The sequence below is a fragment of the Medicago sativa genome, chromosome 1 (assembly GCF_051527215.1).
Source record: "Medicago sativa cultivar Bolivia chromosome 1, Bolivia_mono, whole genome shotgun sequence".
Classification (NCBI taxonomy): domain Eukaryota; kingdom Viridiplantae; phylum Streptophyta; class Magnoliopsida; order Fabales; family Fabaceae; genus Medicago; species Medicago sativa.
The window spans coordinates 81800006-81821367 of NC_140749.1; the positions used below are offsets into that span (position 1 = coordinate 81800006).

Genomic DNA, 21362 nt, shown 5'->3' on the forward strand with positions numbered 1-21362 from the left:
TATTGCAAAGTATAATAGTATGTACATTTTGTAAAAAAATAAAATAAATAGCATGTACATATTACTATATGTGTTCCATAATAATTGCCATATTTGTAAGAAAATCAATGTAGTTTTAATTGATTTTTCTCCAATTATACCGTACAATTAATAATGTGTATTATTCACATAATATATATTATTTTTTCACTTTACAATTATATTAATAAAAAATCACCGGTTAATAAAGATAATTTAAATGAATCTTAATTAATCTCATTATTTTATTTATCATTTTTTCTTAATGTGTTTCAAATAAGACTATTATTATGAGATGTATAAATAAATATAATAGAAAAAACTAAAAAAAAATTGATCCTTCTTTCTTTGGTCTCTTCCTCCTATATATAGCCATGTTATGACATAAGGGAATTTTTGTGAACTTCTCCCTCATAAAAGTCCACAACCATATCACCTTTTTTCGTCATAGATTTTGTCTATCTCTTTCTCTATTTCACACACACACACACACACACAAACAAAAGATTATATTATATTTCTCCCCTTTTTTCAGATATGGAAGCTGATTCAGAAGAAGATGAGCTTCTGAATCTTAGCCTTTCAGTTAATAGAGAAAGAAAAAAGAAGGGAAAAATCATCGTAAGTAGAGAAAATAACAACATGATGAGTACTAATAGAAACTCCTATGAAGGCTATGAAGGAAAAATCTTTCATCTTCTTCAAATGAGAGAACAAATGCTAAGAAAAAGCACTCTCAACATTGAAGATTCAAATGGTCTTCCATTAATTCACTTACTTCTCACAACAGCAACTTCTGTAGATGAAAACAACTTGGATTCATCTCTTGAAAACCTAACAGATCTTTACCAAACAGTTTCACTCACCGGTGATTCGGTTCAACGTGTCGTCGCATATTTCACCGATGGTTTAACTGCAAAACTCCTCACAAAAAAATCACCATTCTATGAAATGTTGATGGAAGAACCAACAATCGACGAAGAGTTTCTCGCATTCACAGATCTCTACAGAGTTTCACCGTATTTCCAATTTGCTCATTTCACTGCAAATCAAGCTATCTTGGAAGCCTTTGAAAAAGAAGAAGAGAAAAATAACCGTTCTATTCATGTTATTGATTTTGATGTTTCATATGGTTTTCAATGGCCTTCACTGATTCAATCACTTTCAGAAAAAGCAACAAGTGGAAACAGAATCTCTTTCAGGTTAACTGGTTTCGGTAAGAATTTAAAAGAGCTTCAAGAAACTGAATCTAGGTTAGTTAGTTTCTCAAAAGGTTTTGGTAACATTGTTTTTGAGTTTCAAGGTTTGTTAAGAGGATCAAGAGTAATTAATTTGAGGAAGAAGAAAAATGAAACTGTGGCGGTTAATTTAGTTTCCTATTTAAACAAAATGAGTTGTTTATTGAAAATAACTGACACATTGGGATTTGTTCATTCTCTTAACCCTTCCATTGTTGTTGTTGTTGAACAAGAAGGTAGTAAAAATCCTAGTAGAACCTTCTTATCAAGATTCACAGACACATTGCATTATTTTGCAGCTATGTTTGATTCACTTGATGATTGTTTACCACTTGAGAGTATTGAAAGGTTAAGAATTGAGAAGAAGGTTTTTGGTAAAGAGATTAAAAGCATGCTTAATAACTATGATGATGTGGATGGTGGTGTTGATTGTGCAAAATATGAAAAAATGGAAACATGGAAAAGTAGAATGGAGAATCATGGATTTGTTGGTATGAAAATGAGTTCAAAATGTTTAATACAAGCAAAATTGTTGCTTAAGATGAGAACACATTATTGTCCACTTCAATTTGAGGAAGAAGGTGGTGGTGGTTTCAGGGTTTCAGAAAGAGATGATGGAAGGGCTATCTCTTTGGGATGGCAAAATAGGTTTTTGCTTACTGTGTCAGCATGGCAATCACTTTGATGATTTGATAGATCTTTAATAATCTTATGTCTCCTAACTCTTTTCATCATTTTGGTAATAATCTACACTCAAAATGATGATTGATTACTTTACCTAGCTAATATTTTTGTTCTTTATTTTCTTTCTCTAGCTATGATCTTTTTTATATATGACATATTATGTCTTGAATTATTAAGAGTTTAATTTTCAGTAGTTTGTAGGTTGTTCAAGTAAATATATGAAGCATATATGTATGTATCTTTCTTAAGGAATTAAATGTCCTTTTTCTACTTCTTTTTCATTGTATTAGCATGATGAACCCTAATATCCCTTTTTCTTTTTTGGGTGCAAGTGGAAAAACCCTAGTTGAAGTGATGAACATATCTTTTATGAAACCCAGGTATAATTGAGTAAGATGCGGTTTCTTGTTATCCTAAAATGTCATTAGATAAAGTTATTTTCTTTTTTTTGAAAGAAAGATAAAGTTATTTTAAGAAGTCCCTTTCAACAAATAATTTTTTTTAAAGATACCGATGACTTCATGAATCATCTTATAATCTATCAATATAGATAAAATATTTCTCTTTTTAATACATAAAAAATTATCTTTCCTACTAGAACTGTTTTTATCGCTTACGAAGAATGTTATAGCAAAAAATGTTACTGTGATAAGTAGGTCAAAACAAAGATTTATGAATAAGAGAAATGATTTTTTTTTTATCATTAAACAAAAGAAGAATACTTTCTTTGTAAAAAAAAAAAAAGAAGAATACTTTCTCTTTTTGAGGCAAAATGAGAATACTTATAGCTATGAAGATTCCCGTCTAAAATAAAATAATCTAACACTGAAGATTCGAGTAATTCACTTTTTTTTAGAACATAATAAATAATGATGTGACAATTTATGATTAATTGACAAAAATGAAATTTTTATATTAACGATATATTTTAAAAAAATTGATCAAATAATCTAATCGCTAGACTCGCACACCCTAATTGTTAAGAAATTGAAAATTTGAGGCTAGAATTTCGACATTTGCATATCAATGTTCATCAAACTACTCTTAAAATATAAGAAATTTTGAAATAATTTTTTTTTTTGAAGGAATAAATTTTGAAATAATGATAACTAGTAATTACATGTACACTGGTGCGATTATTTTAAAAAAATAGTAATTTTTTTTAAATTTAGTTTTAAATATAAAAGGATTTTTACACATTCTTAATGTTATTATTATTAGTTGTTTTATGCTGATACATATGCACCAATATTTATATGTTGAGTTATGATCAAATGGAGTATTGTCTAGTTATGAAAAGTAATTTCATCAATACATTGTAATTAAATTTAAAAGAGGTAAAGTTTAAATTACTAGATGCATACAATTATAAAAAATTTAAAAAATTAAGCGTTGCCTATATGTTAGAGGATGGTGGAATAGAAGATAAAATCACTGGCAATGTATAGAGTATATTCTAAGGATTTATGTAACCAAAAAAAGTATTCTAAGGATTTAAAGTTATACATTGTTGCTGTATATCGACACCTAATAAAGATACAATATATTTTTCTATGTTGTTAACTGTCTTCCTTAACAAAAAAAACTGTATTTTTACTAATAAAAATATATTACCCTAATCAAATAATCAATGTAAATTTATTTTACACTAACTGAATTTCCATTCAAACTCATATTTCTTTTTTCATAAAAATAAACTAAATCAAACTCATATTTTAATGTTTTTGCCTTTTTTGTTGATATTTTACTGTTTTTGATAATCAATTGTAATTAGGATCTTTACTTCTTAATAGGAGTTTCAGAGTATCCTTATGGCTTAGTCTTTTTGAATCCATTATGAGACTGATTAATACTTGAGTCGACAATGGGACATGGGACATGGTCATGTGTTTTTTTACTTGGGTTGGGCTACCTTCGAAATGAATGGACTCTAGGAATCGATGTCGAATTTGTTTATTGGGGGGAAGTTATGATGCCAATTCTCTCATCACCACGTTGGTAACTCATATTTTTAATGTAGTATAGTAAATATAAAGGTATTGACTTTTTCATTACTATGGTTTTTTTTCTTCTGGAAATCAAAGAGTTAACAAAAAAAAAAAAACTATTTCATAATATTTTAAAAGTAGTCATCCACTCGTCCTAAACTGCTCCATCAAAAATATATTTTTAAATGTATTTATCATTGTAGAACCAAAATGAATACAAATTACAACCATGTATGAAGAATAGCAATAAGAGGAATGACCAACTAAGTTGGTCCTCAGTTGACGAAGATTTATCTTGGATTTCATTGAGATTTGAGTTTGAATTCTACATTATTAATGTAAGATTAATGGATAATATGCAAGTACATTTGTCAGCGCTTTTAAATTTGAGTCTCCCGTACTCTAATGAGCTCTTGAGCCCAACTCATTGCCTAATATTTTTCTTATAGAGGAAGATAACCAATTATCATTCACTCAGAAATAAAAGGCTTTGCAAGAGTTCTCATTTATCAAGATTTTTTTTGTTTTTGTCTTGATAAGAGTCATTCCTTATGCTTGAGGCAAAATAGTTTGAAACTAACCCATTAACTCTAGAATTTCCATCCAGGTAAGATGATTATCACTAGTGAAATTGTAGCCAACTTGGTTTGCTCAAGTTTAGGAAGGAAATTAATTAATGGATCAGATTTTATAATTTTTAGATCATACTCGCATAGTTTTGATATAGTTTCATATATTTTCTACATATAAAATACTTTTTTTTGAAGGGTACATATAAAATTGTTTTACCACCCAAACACACCATAGGGACACGAAATGCCTTCAGGAAGTTCCTATGCCTAGCTATGATTCTCTCTTATCCATGTATATATATGTAGCCCGTACCTTGTAATTAATATAATTTATTTACCACAATATATATCTATACTATATTCTGAATGTTATCATGGTTGTTATAACTTGTAAGACATAATTGGTAATTGTCTAGTGTTAATTGGTGCAAAAGAGAATTAGAATACTCAGAATCTGTCATAGGTAGGGATGTTTTAGCAGCAAAGACAATGTTGTCAAGACTTCATTTTAATTAGTAATTCCATGCATTTCAGTTCATTTTATGTTATTGAAATTTGAGCTATAAGTATGTACCTGTAGCCGGCTATTAAATTTCAATTTCTTGTGGTAGGAGTACAAATGTAGTAGCTAGCTACACACTATCAATAACTCCCAGAAAGTTGCATTTAATATAGCCTTGTAGAACACAATTTGCTATCTCTTTGGGGGATTGTGATCCTGATGAGTAACTGGTATCATCTATCTAGCTTCTCTATGTTAATATTGCAGGGGTATCTCTTTGTACAAGGGAAAAAGAAAAAAACAAGATTTTAGCCATTTGAGGAAAATAAATATCTAATGCCTAATGCAGTATTATTCAAAAAAAAACTTTGCGTTAAAATTAATTTCCATGTATTCACTCTTGCAGTTTTGATCTTAATAATTTAATGGACTATACTCTTCTTTGTTAAAAAAATAAAAATAAATGTAGTAATGATATATATATAGGGGCATAACACAACACAACATAAGAAGAATATTGGTAGATAGATTTTCTTTTCATTCATGTGATGAAGAGAATTAAGATTAGATGAAGGAAGGACAAAGTTGAATGATGAGTGATGGCCTCGTCGAATCGTCAAAAGAGTAATTGTCTGTATATGTATGATATATCTGCTGCAACACGCATATATATATTTAACTTGTGAAATACATTTCCAGTTCAGGGGATTGGAAATTTGTGTCATAATAACTGTGACATGTCAACTACCGAATCATCCTCCACTCTTTTGTCATTACTACCACTTTAGTTATATACGAATCATTCATACATATATCAAGGGTCGTCTATGTTAATGTATGTATAGGATATGGGGCTAAGGGTATCGCCAAGGTCGCCCTTCATCAAGGACACCGTATATAATTAGACCAATGATACATGTACAAAGTATATTCTCATACATTTATTCTAACATTTTTTTTAAAGAGTTAAAATGGAATATATATATTCTTTCAAAAAAAAAAATGGAATATATATATATATATATAGACACACACACTAAATTGAATAAAACAAACAAATCATCTGAATGATTTAATTGTGGAAGTTAGTTAGGATGAAAATAATTGTTTGTCAACAATAGAGATTGATTCATTCCTCTAAAACAAACAATAGAGATTGATACTAGTGGAATAAATTTGTCTTTCACATTTAACATTTTGTGGTTGATAGTGACAAGGGAGGAATATATTTTCTCACGAAGGAACTTGTTGAAAACAAAAACTATATTATCAACTTTTAACAAAATCGTATTACAAAATTATTTGTTTTAAAAATGTAAAAATGGAACCTTAGCACATTAAACATATTAATTTTCAAGACATTTGGATTTATATGTGTGGGGGGCTCGTGTATTTGAATTTACTGGCTACATTCTTGGGTAGTATATTGCCTACATTCTAACAGTATAAAAATAGTATTTTTTTTTAGCAAATTGCACTCACCTCCCTTAAAGTTTTATTAAAAGACACTCACACCCCCTCTAGTTTGGAAAAAACATTAACCTCCCTTAATTATTTCATGATTGATGCATTTTCCCCCATAGACACTAACAGCTGTTACTTTTAACAGTGCACACCAAAAGTCGTTTTAATTTTTTCCAATGTTCGTCTCTTCAACTCTCTTCATCGTTTTCTCTCCAAAAAAAAAAAAACTCTCTTCATCGTTTTAATCTTCTCCAATGCTTCTGTTTTTTTTGTATGGAAAATATGGTCTGGTCAAAATCCTCGGGAGCTCCTTCAACGGGAGACATCTGACCCATACATATGAAGTAATCATTAGGCAACATAAAAATGGAAAATACATATGAACCTTAATTTTGTACATGTCAAGCGGAAAAGTATTTCACTTCTCAAGGCACGAAAAAATGGCAGAAGTGTGAGAGAAAATCAATACTCCCTCCGTCCCATATTACTTGACCTATTTAGAATATTTACACTATTCGTGTAACATGCTTTGACTCTATTTTTCTACTAATATATAAAAACAAAATATAGCATATAAGATGTTGTTAGATTCGTCTCGATTAATATTTTCAAGGGTTAATTATGTTTCTAGTCCCTATAAAATAGCGACCTTGTAAGTTTAGTCCTTACTTAATTTAAATAGCATTTTTAGTCCCTATAAAAAAAAATTTACTTATAATTTTAGTCCCTGCTAAAACAAAGTTTGATTAATTATCCTTAAACTCTTAAATTTTTGAACGATTTTTTTGAAACAAGATTAGAACACTATGAAAGGTTCGTTTACTAAAATTTAGAATTTTCAAACATGAAATGAATTAAATATGAATTTTTTAAAACGACAAAAGTTAAAGATAAAAAGTAATAAAATCTGGATGTAGAAATCAAATTTTGCGATAATTTTTTGCGGAGGAACTTTTAGTAATGTTCTAAACATGTCTGCAAAAAATTGTTCAAAAATTTAAGAGTTTAAGCATAAATTAAACAAATTTGAATTGAGTAGGGACTAATACTCAGGGCAAAAAAATAAAATTAGGGACTAAAAATGCTATTAAAATTAAGTAAGGACTAAACTTACAAGGTCGCTATTTTATAGGGACTAGAAACATAATTAACCCTATTTTCAAAATATCAAATTTTCGTAATTTTTTCTACTAGATTATTAAAAAAATTTAAGTTTAAAATTGTGCATTGGCATACGTGACAGAGTCAACTAGGTCAAGTAATATGGGACGGATGGAGTAGATGATTAGTAATTTTTGGTATATGAAATTACATACAGCTAAAGCATTGTAGTGGAGACCATTAAAAATCAACATCACGCTTTCGGAATAATTACCTTCCTGTCAAAAGTAACCATTAAAAACGAGAACGGAATGGTTAAGTACAAGGGATTAAACGTTAATTGTTTGTATGAGATTAAGCAAGGTGTAAGAGACATGTAATGGTGTGAGGCTAGTTGTGTTTTGGTGGAAAACTGATGAAAGGTCGGTGACAACCTTTCATATTCATAGTTTTTTTGGGAGAAAAAGCAAATTAGGGTATATGTTAGAGCTAAGTACTGGATGTAGGAAATGTTAGTTAACAGTGTTAATCTAAGGGACGTTAATGTTTTTTCTAAACTAAAGGGGGTGTGAATGTCTTTTAATAAAACCTCAAGGGAGGTGAGTGCAATTTGCTCTTTTTTTTTTTTAGGTAAAGACATTCTAAGATGACCATAAAATAGTATTACAGTGTATATTACCAAAAAACAACTACAGTGTATATATAAAAATGTAAATTACTTTACACAATTCTCCAGTTAAATTTTGACATGTAGTTTTTTTTTTTTTGAGTAGTACATGTAGTTATTATAATTATAATTTGTTGAGATATTTGAGAAAATATATAATAAAGGGACATTGCAATAAATTATGATTTGATAATACTATTTTATGTGAAGTTTCTCTACATGGCTCTCTGCACTAAACTATTGCCAAGAGTCTCTTTGAATGCGACTATATGAAGGGGGGTTGAAAGAAAATTGGGGGAGTATACGCCACTCTTGCAATACAGCCTTCCATATCGAGGTTATCTTGTGAGAAGAGGACTTAGAATTCTGCTCTTTACCCAACACGTTTTTGCTCACTTCCAATTGAAAAGATTAAAATATCCCTGCGTAAGTTAACGCACGCAGGTGTTATACCCCGCGTGAGTTAACTCACACTGGTTTTAAACATTTCAAAAGCTATGAAATTGTTTTGCAAATCCGAAAGAAGAAGACAAAGCAGAGTCGTAAGTAGCAGTAGCACAGGTGTTAACTCACCAATGATGCCACTTACACATTTCATTTCCACTTTAAATACCCCATGTTTGAACATGAAATGAATTGAAATTTGAGGCGGTGGGATCCACCAAGGGTGAAAGAGGTCATTATTAATTGTTATTATGTCGTTTGTGACATTCCATGTGCACATGGAACATTATCAGTTATAACAGTAAGATTAAGCTGGCATGCAAAACAATTTCATAGCTTTTGGAATGTTTAAAACTAACGTGAGTTAACTCACGTAGCGTGAGTTAACTCACACTAGTGGGGTATTATAGTCATTTCAATTGAGAGCGAGTAATTTCTGTTGGGTAAAGAGAAGAATTCGAGGACTTATTAGTTGAAGAGATGCAGCCGATTGTGTGTGGTGTCCATATGTGACAGAAGCGGAGGACCATATATCTAGTAGGTGTGATTTTACTTCATCCATTTGGTTTGCTATTTTCAAGTGGTTGGGGATACGGGCAATTTTGCTCAAAAATATAATTTATCTTCTTGATTTTTATCATCATCTTAGTTCAACAAACATCAAAAAGATTTAACGTTCATTTAACATACAACCATTTGAAAGATTTGGGAAGCAAGAAATAAGATTATCTTATCCTTTAATTTAAGGAGTTTCGGGTAGAGAATTTACTCCCTCCGTTCCTTTTTAAGTGTCATTTTAGAAAATTAACACGAAAATAGCAAAGTGTATTTTTGTACATTTTCTTCCTAATATACCCTCAATTTAATCCACCAATATATTCCTATTTTTTGACACACACTTTATCTTTCCAATAAATGTAATTTGTTATATTTCTCTTGTAACAAACATTTGTTAGTTACTATCTTTTTCTCCAACAATTTTTTTTTTGTACACACTCTCTCTCTCCAACAAATTCTTTTTGAGCATTCATGGAGTTTTTATTTGTTTTTATCTCAAATATGTTCTTTTACTTTGCACTTGAAATTTTTATGATTTATTCATCTTATTTATAGAATTTTAACTCTTCATAAAATCATTATTATAGGTAACAAAATTTTGTTTAAATCTGAAGATACCAAGAAACAATTTTTTTTTTAAAAAAAAAAACAAACAAACTTTAGTTTTTCAAATATATAGCATTAATTAGTGTTATTGAAAAAGATAAGAGTAACCAAACAAAGAAAAAGATACGAGTAATTGACAAAGGGTATAATTGACAAATCATACCCTTAAAATATCAAAACGACAGTTAAATAGGAACAAAAAATTCACCCTTAAACGACACTTAAAAAGGAACGGATGGAGTAGTTGATAATATCATAGTGACTTCGTAGAGGTGGATTCTTTCGAGATAAATCGGACCTTGTTTGTTTACAAGTGGTTCTTCTCGAACCCTTTTCTTGGATCGTCGAGGTCCTTGATTTTTATGGAGTTAGATTTCTTTAAGGGAATAATATCACTATTTTATTTTAGATTAAAAACAAAAATCATATTTCCTATCTTAAATAAAATTCAAAAACTTACCAATAAAACTAAGGGGGATGTATTGGATTATGATTCTAAGAGATTTTAAAAGACTTTTTAATTATGAAAAAGTCTTGTGGTATTCAATCAAGACTCTTTGCAATTTAAAAAAAGTCTTGTGGTATTCAGTCAAGATTCTTTGTCATTTTAAAAAATTCTTGAGGTATTCAATCAAGACTTTTCATCACTTAAAAAAAGTCTCATGGTATTCAAAATCATTCAAATTTCAAAGGATTGTTTAATAAATTAGATTTTGGTGGATTTTGTGAGATTGTCTAGTGAAATTTTAACCAAAAAAAAGTCTTTCATGAAGATATAATTAAAAATTAATAGCGAATACATAAATTAAAAAACGCTTATTAAAGAAATAGCCGTTACTCAACGTTGCATTTTTCCACACATTAGAAAATACAAATTTCTCTCTTTCACTATCTCACTCTTTCTTCAGCTTCTTCTTCCAATGGCTTCAATTGTCGTTTCAGACGATAACCCTAATCAACAACAACAATCCCTAATCCCAGTATTAACTGTTTTCAAGAACAATTCAATCCTCAAGAACATCATCATCCTCAACAACAACAACAACAACGATGATCAAATCCTCCTCGTTGGTCGACACCCAAATTGCAATATCGTCCTCTTTCACCCTAGCATCAGCCGTTTCCATCTTCAAATTCGAATCAATCCTTCTTCTTGCTCTGTTTCTCTTCTCGATTTATCTTCTGGTATTTCTAAAAAACCCCTTTTTATCTTTTTTTTTCCTTTCTTTTTTGAATATTCTTTCCTTTTCATTTGTTATTCTTTTTTGGAATCTTGATGGGTTTTTATTGTGTGTGGTACAGTGCATGGAACATGGGTGTGTGGTAGAAAGCTTGAGCATGGTGTGAGCGTTGATTTGAAGGAAGGTGATAGCTTTCAGCTTGGGAGTTCAAGTAGGGTTTATTTTCTTCAATTTGTATCTCAATTCGATGATGTGGATGCATTAAAGGTACCATTTTTATTTCAATTTTATATTGTTTTGTCTCATTTTACATTGTTCTTGCTTTTAATTTCATCATTTCATTTGTTTTTTTATTGTTCATATTTACTCTCTTGTTCAGTTGTGTTCAATTGGAATTTTGTTAGTTGCTTAGGGTGATATGATTATTTTCATCTGTGTTTCTTTTAATTGCTCAATTTTACTCTTTTTTCAATTCTGGGTTTAATTGGAATTGTGTGAATTGTGATAGTTAGGGTGATAATTTTTTTATTAGTGTTTCTTATAATTGTCCATTTTTATTCAATTCTGGGTTTAATTAGAATTTTGTGAGTTACATAGGATGATGAAATTTTCAGAATTATAAATAGTTTAGTTTTTAAGGTATTGTTGTTTACAAGTTTGAGGAGGAAAGTGGTTTGGTTATTTATTCAGTGATTGTGTTTGTTTCATAAACAATGTTTGATGTTATCTTTGGTTTTTTTTTTTGACCAATCTTTGGTTTTTGTTTTTCTCTTTATCTTTTGGCTTTGGCCTACAGAACATTGGTTCTTTAGGTTGTGATGATGAAAGGAAGGACCAGTCTAATGATGAAACATTTGAAGATGAAAATGATTCTTTTGGAACTGAGACATCATGTTGTAATGGTGAAAATAAACTCTGTGGATGTCACTTCTGTTTGCTATCACCACCTTACACGCAATCAGTTGATGAAGCTGATAACATGCAGATGGGTGAAGCTTGTCCCGAAGTGGAGATGCCGGGAGAGACTAATTTGTTTTGCACATTGAGGGAATGTTTTCAACAAAACATATGTATTCCAGTTGCGGAAGCAGTCCAAGGCTCCAAATTGCACCAACAATCTTCTGCGGAAAAGCAGTTGATTGATCCTGAATCATCCTTCGGGGAAAAAGGCGACGGTGCTGTGGATGAGGTGCCTAAAGAATCTGAATTTGAAGGCACATTAGAATATATTGTAACTACTGGAGCAAGAGTCTTTAATTCTGAGGACGTGCCTTATTCTGAATCTCATCAAACCAATACTGACGAGGAAGTTTCTGTGGATTCACTATCTGATGGAGAAAAAGAAGGTAGTTGCGGTGAAGAGTATGAGTCAGAGTTGCAGAATCTGAATGCTAAATCTTATCACAAGCAACAGTATTCACTGGATGAAATAGTTGAAGATATTGGAAAGCAATGCATTGAAAATATGGGTCCTGCATCTTCTGAAGAAAATGGTGTAGCTGCATTAAGTGTAACACCGAAAGAACACAAATTAGAATCATTCTCTGAAGAAAATGATAGGATTGACGATATTTTAACTAGTGTGGCAAGATTTTTCAATTCTGAAAACACATCTTCACTAGTTGAAGAAACAATTCATCATGTAACCAATTTTCAACAAATCAATACTGTTGAAGAAGTTGCTGCTGCTGATTCGTTATCGGATGAAGAAAAGGAAAATAAATGTGACGTGGAGTTCAAGGCATACCTCAATATCAAACCTTGTGATGAAGAAGGTAACTCACTGGTTGAAACAGTTGAAGAAACTGTGAAATCCTTTCAGACAAAGTCACTTAATCCTGTATCCGAAAACACATATTCACTAGTTGAAGATGCAATTCCTGTAACCAATTTTCAACTAATCAATATTGTTGATGAAGTTGCTACTGTTGATTCGTTATCGGATGAAGAAAAGGAAAATGAATGTGATGAGGAGTTCAAGGCATACCTCTATGTCAAACCTTGTGATGAAGAAGGCAGCTCACTGGATGAAACAGTTGAAGAAACTGTGAAATCCTTTCAGACAGAGTCACTTAATCCTTCATCCGGAAACACATCTTCACTAGTTGAAGAAGCGATTCCTGTAACCAATTTTCAACTAATCAATATTGTTGAAGAAGTTGCTACTGTCGATTCGTTATCAAATGAAGAAAAGGAAAATGAATGTGATGAGGAGTTCAAGGCATACCTCTATGTCAAACCTTGTGATGAAGAAGGTAACTCACTAAATGAAACAGTTGAAGAAACTGTGAAATCCTTTCAGACAGAGTCACTTAATCCTTCAGTGACTCAGGAAACTGATATGGAGATTACAGAGAAGAAAGAGAATCAAACCCTGCAATCTCTTGTTGCTGTGGCTGGATGCTTTGATGTGAAATTCCATGAAAGCTGTGTAGAAGAATCAGTAGAGGGAAGCTTAACCCTTGGTAGTGATATTTTGTCAAGAAGAGATAAGGCTGCGAGTGCACCTCAGGATCGAACTTGGAAGAGCAGATTATTGAACACACCTGATGTTGACACTAAATTTGTAATGAGTAATTTGAAGGATATCAATATCATAAATAAACCAATGCCAAAGAATATTTTCTCTGACTTGGATGAAGAAGAAATGTTCACTCCAAATAAGGAAAACTCAAGCCCCACAAACACCTTTCACTCGCAGTTTATGAGAAAGAAAGGTGTGCTAGAAGAAAGTAAAAGTTCCAAGTCACAAAGGGCACATAATTTGAAGGCTAGTTTTAGTCCCATCATCTATTCAGCTGAAAGAAGTACAAGTGCAATTTCAAACAAAGAGAACCAGACTCCGAAGTCACAAAGGGCACATAATTTGAAGGCTAGTTTTAGTCCCATCATCTATTCAGCTGAAAGAAGTACAAGTGCAATTTCAAACAAAGAGAACCTGACTCCAAGAGAAGCACATGAATGGAAGTCACAAAGATCACATAATTTGAGGGCTAGTTTTAGTCCCATCATCTATTCAGCTGAAAGAAGTGCAAGTGCAATTTCAAACAAAGAGAACCTGACTCCAAAAGAAGCACTAGAATGGATGTCAGGTAGAAAGCCTCTTGAGTGTCGCAATACTATGGAATTAAGAAAGAAGAGAGTGGAACAGATGCCCTTACAATCACTAATCAGTTCTGGAGGCAATCATAATTCAAATTCTAGTCCTTTTTCTTCTAGTCCTTTTTCAGCTGCAAAATCCATTCTTGGTGTCACTGTCAGATCCAGCAATTGTGGACATATTTCAGACAAGCATGCCCAGCCATCTGTAAGATATCACAAATAATATCATTCTGATATAAGATATCACATATTTCTTCTAGTCCTTTTTTATATATGCTTATTGCTTACATTCAGTTTTGTTTGCAGCGTATTAGTGCAGAACGAAAGAGGAGCTGGGACTTGGTTGTAGACACTTCTTCTCTTCTGAATAAGGAGTCAAGAAAGGCTTTGCAGCTTCTACAAGGTCTCAAGAGGACTCGTTTAATCATTCCACAATCAGGTACTAATAATGAGTATCATATTCATATGCATTGATTCATTCACTTGTTTGAAATGTTGATGCTTTTGAAATTGGTTCTCAATGACACTTTGTTTTGTCAGTCATAAGAGAATTGGGAAGCATGAAGCAACAAATTGGAATTTTTAGAAGGATTTCAGAGGCTGCTTTGGCCTTGGAATGGATTGAAGAATGCATAGGGAAGACAAAGTGGTGGATTCATATCCAAAGCTCAATGGAGGATGAATTCAGGCTCATTGCTCCAACTCCTCCAACTTATTTTAATGAAGATGTCCTTGATTGTGCTCTTCAATATAGAAGAAAAGATAATGTTGGACAAATTGTCCTTCTTAGTGATGATGTCAACTTGAAAATCAAATCCATGGCAAAGGTATTTCATTACCCTCTCATGGGAAATAATTATCTGCAACCTCTCAATCCATAGCAAACCTCGGCGTTTGGATTAATCTAGCGGTCAAAATTAAATGCAGTCGGCCGCTAGATTAATCCAACAGCCAAAGCTGGGAGGGGTTGCAAAGAATCAAAGTTGGTTTTTCATCTTTTAATAACAATGCTTTCTTACTCTTTTTTTAAAAACTGCTGCAGGGGTTGCTATGTGAGACAGTGCAGCAATTTCGTCATAGTTTAGTGAACCCTTTCTCTGAGAGGTTTATGTGGGCTAACAGCTCTCCTCGAGGACTGACTTGGTCTTGCCGAGATGATGTGGTTTTAAGGGAGAAATATTGCTGTTTGCCATCCAAGGCGGGTTTGAAGCTGCTTGCTACTTAAAAGTTTCTGTACTAGCAAGTTTAATCTCTTAAACCAATAAGTCTTAGTTTTCATTTTTACGAGTCACTCTTAAACTTCATTTCTCCTTTCAAGTTTTAACATCCCTGCATCCAATGTTTTATTTTCAGTTTATGTTCAATGAAAATGATGCCTTACATTAGCACATTCAATAACATGAATGGTGGATGCCTTTTTGTATTAGAAAATGATGCTTTAAATGGTTATTGCTAAGTTGTAAAAATCCTCAATTACTAAGATATTGGTTAAGATTAATCTGGTTGAGCCGGTCTGGCTTTTTCTTCTTTCTTTAATTCTCTGGTTCTTATGAAAAGTAATCTCTAATAAATTGGACTAAAAATTGTTTCATCCAAAATTCAAGCTCGTGTTATTCTGAACGTTTCCTTAAGTAGAGCTCATTAATCACTTAAATGAAAAAAAAAAAAAAAAAAATAATGAAAGTGTGCTAATTGATTTAAACATATTAAACTAAATACAAAAACTATAATTATGAGCATAAAATTCATAGTCACATGTTTTCTTTTGATAATTGTGTACACTTCAGTATTTTCAAGAGTTCGAAACAAGTGAATAGTCAGAGTATTTTCTATTTATAATTTTGTACACTTCAGTATTTTTAAGAGTTCGATTACACTTCAGTATTTTCAAGAGTTCAATTAGGTGACATAACTTCACATGTATGTACGTGGATTCTCTATGCCTCCACCTCCCTACTCACTCTTCATCCCTTTTGTGTTTGGATCCCTATAGTTGTTTTGTGGTGCAACAATAATAAGAACAGATAAATTTAGGAACAATTACTGTGTATCTCTAATCTAACGATTCTTACATTTGTTGCATAAAAAAACAGTTGATGAGGATTCAAGTCAGAGTATCCAATCTTATTATAACAAAAGAAAAATCAAGAGATATATTAAGAAACCACGTTTAGCATGGGGAAATTGTGATCTTTCCCCATCTTCGGTCAATTTAACATTAGCCATTGATTTAATATTGACAAATACATGTGGATAGGATTGTTCTAAAATATTTACCTAAAACTTGGATGAATTTTAATATTAAAATATTAATGTAATTTTTCTTAAAATTGTACAAGTCACCAAACTTTTATATATTTATAGGGTACAAATAGAAAACTGTTATATTACTCAAAAAGCAAAAAAAAAAACTGTTATTTTATTTTTTTCCTTTCATAAAAAATTCGACTTTTTTATCATATATGTTTGGGTTAAGTATGTTTTTGGTCCTTATCAATATACCAACTTTTCGTTTTAGTCCCTCTAAAATTGTCCTTCACCTTTTAGTCCTTATAAAATTTTCAATCACTACTTTTGGTACTTATATTTAAGTCAATTTTTGTATTTTTTTTTTTAATGAAATTGTGCAGAAATGTGTAGAATATTGTAAAAATCTCTCCCAAAAAAATTAGAATTTTTTAACAAAACATAAATTAAATATGAATTTTTAAGGGAAAAAAATATATAAATTTATATTTAATTCATGTTTTGTTAAAAAAAAAAATCTAATTTTTTGGGAGAGATTCTTATAATATTATAAATTTTTTATGCAAAATTTTATTCAAAAATATTAATTCTACATATAAGTTTACTTTAAAAGATGGACCAAAAGTGAAGATGAAAAACTTTTGGGACTAAAAGTTGAAGAATTTTTTAGAGGGACTAAAACAAAAAGTTGACATATTTATAGAGACTAAAAACATATTTAACCCTATATATTTTTTTTAAAGAAACTAAAATGAATATGTTAACACTGAAACAAATGCATACATAGCACAAGAAGTGTCAAAGAAGGCACAAAGTTAGACCGGGTCCAACAAAGTAAACAAAAAGAAAGAAACGGAAAAGACCTACAAAGTCGCTCCTATACATGACAAATGATTAAGCCACCAGTTGTGATAATTAAAAACAAGCGTAGTGTTACCCACTTTTAACCACACAAAGGATAGTAACTTAACTTTGTCTAATAATATCTGTATATGGTCAATCATATATCATACAATTAGTTATTACACTATTAAATACCAATTAAATTTATGTTTTATAATAATCGTAAATAGTAAATATCTATTTACGTTGTCCATAAGTTCTAACTCAGTTGATAAGAATTCCGAAATTATTAAATCAAACGCTATAACTGAGTTTGAATCCTCCTTCACTTGTGTTTATTAGTAGTATCGATGAATATTGTCATTTCGTCTATCGATTAAAAAATAAATACATTTACGATAAAAATAAAAGTTCCAGCTTTGATCAGTGACATTGACATTCTATTGTAATTTTCTGTAAAAAAAAAAAATAAAACATTTTATTGTAATTCCTTCAAAAATGAATAAAAAAATTATTGTAATGGTAATAAGGAAAACATGGGAGGGTAAAAAAAAATCACCCGTAAATAAATAAGGAAAAAATATAGGTCAAATTATGTTTTTAATGAAGGTATAAATTGAAATATAGCAAAAGTGGCACTACATGTAATAATATATAAAACAAAATTGATCTAAGATGGAAAATTTGTCCATTGCCCCCATGCTTAAAATGCATGAGATAGAGGATGACAATCCCTCTTTTCATTATTTCTTAACTTCAATCATCTTTTTCCTCTCACTTTTTTATTTATTTATGGAGACATGATGGAAAGAAATGATCCCATTTTGATTGCTTTTGTAAAGCCTTTTTATGAGTTAGTGGTCATGCCATTTAAAAAAGGCTTCATCATATCATACATGAATAACAAGCCTGAATGATTGAGCTAAGACAGTGCTATTGAAATATTTAGAATTGACAAGGAAAAAGTGTGGCGAGCACTTTGTTTTTGACACTGAAGATCCTTTGCAAATCTGCATTCAATGGTATGTGGCTGCACATAACCATCGTTTGTATAAATAATAATGAAAGCTTCAATAGAGAATTAATATTTTTCCATGTTAAGAAATGGCAAATATGCGAAATACTTGGTTTGGCTTTACAAAACTAACAGAAACAAAAGGTTTATTCATTAACAATGTACTAAAGAAAACATAGATAGTTTGTAGATTAACACCAGCATAAACTGTTACAGATTGTCAGAACATGATTCACCACCAGATTTAGGAGCATAATTAAACGAACCCGACATGAGAAAAGAGAAAGAGCCTTCTGAATCTTCAAATGGAGGTTGAGGGAATTCATTAAACCCACCAAAGTTACAGCCTTCAAAGTTCAAAGGTGAGAAATAATTGATAGGATCATCAATATTACCTTTCACATCCATAATGCTATCAGATCCATTTTCACTTGAAGGATTTGATCCAAAACAGAAGTTCATGCTTCCTACCACAGCACCGTTTTCTCTGGTGTCACATCGATCAGGTGGCTCGGCAGATCCTTTGTGGTCTTCCGAAGGAATAGCCGGTGTATGGCCTTGGAAAAGAGCAATGTGTCCGAAAAGCTTGTCTTTCCTTGAAAATGTTGTGCCACATGAACAAAGCCATTTATCCTTGCCACAGTGTTTCTCATGAGTTTTCAGATCTGCCATGACTGAAAACTTCTTCGTGTGGCATCTGCTGCAAGTGTAACTCTTATCACAGTGTGTTCTTTTGTAGTGGTTTTTGACACATAAAATAGTCTTCAGAGGCTGAAATTTCTTGTGATCCTTGTTACGCTTGCAGCCACCATAGGGACACGAATACCTCTTGATAAGCTTCGGTTCGGACCCAGTTTCTTTGTGTGGTTTTGCAAGGGCTGCTGGAGTTTTGTACTCATCACCATGGCCTCGCATGTGCATTCGAAGATTTGCATCCCTCTTGAAACCCTTGCCACAGATTGTACAGAAATGTGTGTGAGGTGCAAGGATTTCTTCTTTTTCTAGTTGTAAAATCTCATATGAACCAGGAGCAAGATTCTCACCCTCTTCCATATCTTCTTCGTCTTTATGTTCATGTTCTTCCACAGTATTGTTTTGCACCATTTCACAATTATTAGGTACATCCTTCTGAATGGACTGATCGAAAAATGTAGTTGCACTGTTATTTTGTGGCTGAATACCACAACTTGTGCCTGTTCCAAAAGGAAGGCTAATCCCGTTAAGTTGGCTAAGCTGTCCAAGCAACGGACTTGTGTTTGTACCGGAGTTCCTAACAGAAGGGAGAAGACTCCCTGCAGTAGAGATCAACTGAACAATAATTGATGTTAAATCAGCTGTGATGAGTTGTTGTTCTTGAGTCACAAGTTCACGCGGTTGTTCAAAAGGTTGACACTTCTTAGTATCAATCAAATGCACAAGATCCCGGAGCTGATGAATCTTTTCTTCCAAAAATGAAAGCTTATTCAACATAACACTGGAATCCCAGTCTTGAAGTTTACTCGTTTCCTGATCAGTGATCTTAATATCATCCGGAATCACAGACTGAGTTCGAGATGGTTGGTTGATTTCTTTGAAAGGTGTTTCAATTCCCACCCTGTAAAAAGGGGAAGGACACGAGGACAAATTCGTTTGTAACCCATTCCCAGTGGGGGCCAAGGAAGAGGACCTAGCCCAGTTGTTAGCACACAAGCTTCCAGTTGGATTCATTTCAATCTTGTATCCAAGGAATCAATATCCTATCAATCAAAGGTACCTGCATAAAGAACATTCAACATACATCAAATATTTTAAAGATTCAACTACATACAACCACTAAAAGAACCCAAATCAATATAATGAAGAGGAAAATATACATATGGCCCCAAATTGAAGAAATATATCATTCAAGTTCAACATAGGTGTTTATCTGGATGAGAATACAAATATCACATACAGTTTAATAATTGGTATAAAATTCTGCAAATCAAAATCACTAACAAATCAATAAACTTTTGATAGCTACATGGCCAATTAGCCAGTATAAGCTACTCTTAAGGCCAAGCTATTCATCACTTCAGGGATCTCCAGATCAAAATTCATCAACAAACACTTAAGTCTTCCAAAAACCATAAAAAAAAAACCTCTAATCCTTCATTTTTATATGAAGCTGCATATTGAACTGCTTAATTTGCAGATAATAAATCATCCAATATCTTAAAGTAAGAACTAAATAGTTGCATGAATAACCCTAAATTCAAACATGCCAGCAACTAAACACCAATTCAGATTTTGACCCAATAAAAAAATCAATTTTGACAAATCCCCATTATAAGATTCAATAAATCATTTCAAGTATCAGTATAAAATAATAATAAAATTCAAAATAAAAGTAAAAGATGCAATTTTGAACAAACCCTAGAACATGAAGTAGCAAAAAAGATCCATCAATCAAAGTAAAAACTAGAAGAAGAAAAAAAAAATGAAAGAACTTACTGTGACAAGTTGAATGCTGAAAGGAAGCTCTAACAATCTGAATAATCCATCATACTAAGAGAAAAAGAAAGGAAAATAAAAAAATGAAAATAAAAAATTATGGGATGAGAAAGAAAACATAGGAGGAGAAGTGGAGGGTTATATAAGGGATGGAAAGTGAAGTAGAAGGAACAGTTTAACTCATGTTATGTAATGTTGAGGTGAACATAACACAACCATAGTTGGTCAAACCATGTACTAAACTACCGTCCATGTGTTGGGTCAATGTTTTTGGGGTCCACTTTGGTGGGGACGTTTCTTATCATCTTGTTTTTCTATCCATTGATCTTAGCCGTTGGATTGGTTTTTAGGGTTGTGATTGGAAGATGATCTTGAGTGGGAAGAAGACAAATGAGTTGAGGTTTCCTTTATTTGTTAAGACTTTGTTTGCGAGTTTTGAAGGGAAGGGAAATAAAGGATTGAAAAAAAGAGATGAGTAAGTGGAAGAAATAGAAGACATTGGAAAGAGGGGCTTTGGGGGGTTTATTTTTCTTCAAAATATAAAATCCCTCATCATTTGTGGGAACTAAAAAATTGTATTGAAGGATGGTTTAGGGGTGGGTTTGAGAGGGTTTATATGACAAAATCTGAAATTCTTGTCCTTCTCTAAACCACAACACA

At 31.7% G+C, this 21362-nt stretch overlaps 3 protein-coding genes across 3 annotated transcripts; 2 read left to right on the forward strand and 1 right to left on the reverse strand.

Moving 5' to 3' along the window:
- Nucleotides 1-422: 422 nt before the first annotated feature.
- Nucleotides 423-2221, forward strand: LOC146958108 (GRAS family protein RAM1-like). Its single transcript, XM_085741294.1, has one exon. It carries the CDS (start codon nt 556-558, stop codon nt 1939-1941), a length of 1386 nt encoding a protein of 461 aa, XP_085597420.1. The 5' UTR covers nt 423-555; the 3' UTR covers nt 1942-2221.
- An 8516-nt stretch (nt 2222-10737) lies between these two features.
- On the forward strand, nt 10738-15661 carry LOC146958109 (forkhead-associated (FHA) domain-containing protein). Its single transcript, XM_085741295.1, has 6 exons — nt 10738-11027; nt 11145-11290; nt 11820-14330; nt 14432-14564; nt 14666-14952; nt 15168-15661. Exons 1-6 carry the CDS (start codon nt 10763-10765, stop codon nt 15348-15350), a joined length of 3525 nt encoding a protein of 1174 aa, XP_085597421.1. The 5' UTR covers nt 10738-10762; the 3' UTR covers nt 15351-15661.
- Nucleotides 15662-18359: 2698 nt separating this feature from the next.
- STOP1 (C2H2 and C2HC zinc fingers superfamily protein) lies at nt 18360-20808 on the reverse strand. The gene is made up of 2 exons (XM_085741296.1): nt 20703-20808; nt 18360-19983 (listed from the first exon to the last, which is right to left on the reverse strand). Exon 2 carries the CDS (start codon nt 19935-19937, stop codon nt 18441-18443), a length of 1497 nt encoding a protein of 498 aa, XP_085597422.1. The 5' UTR covers nt 19938-19983; nt 20703-20808; the 3' UTR covers nt 18360-18440.
- Between the last annotated feature and the right edge of the window lie 554 nt (nt 20809-21362).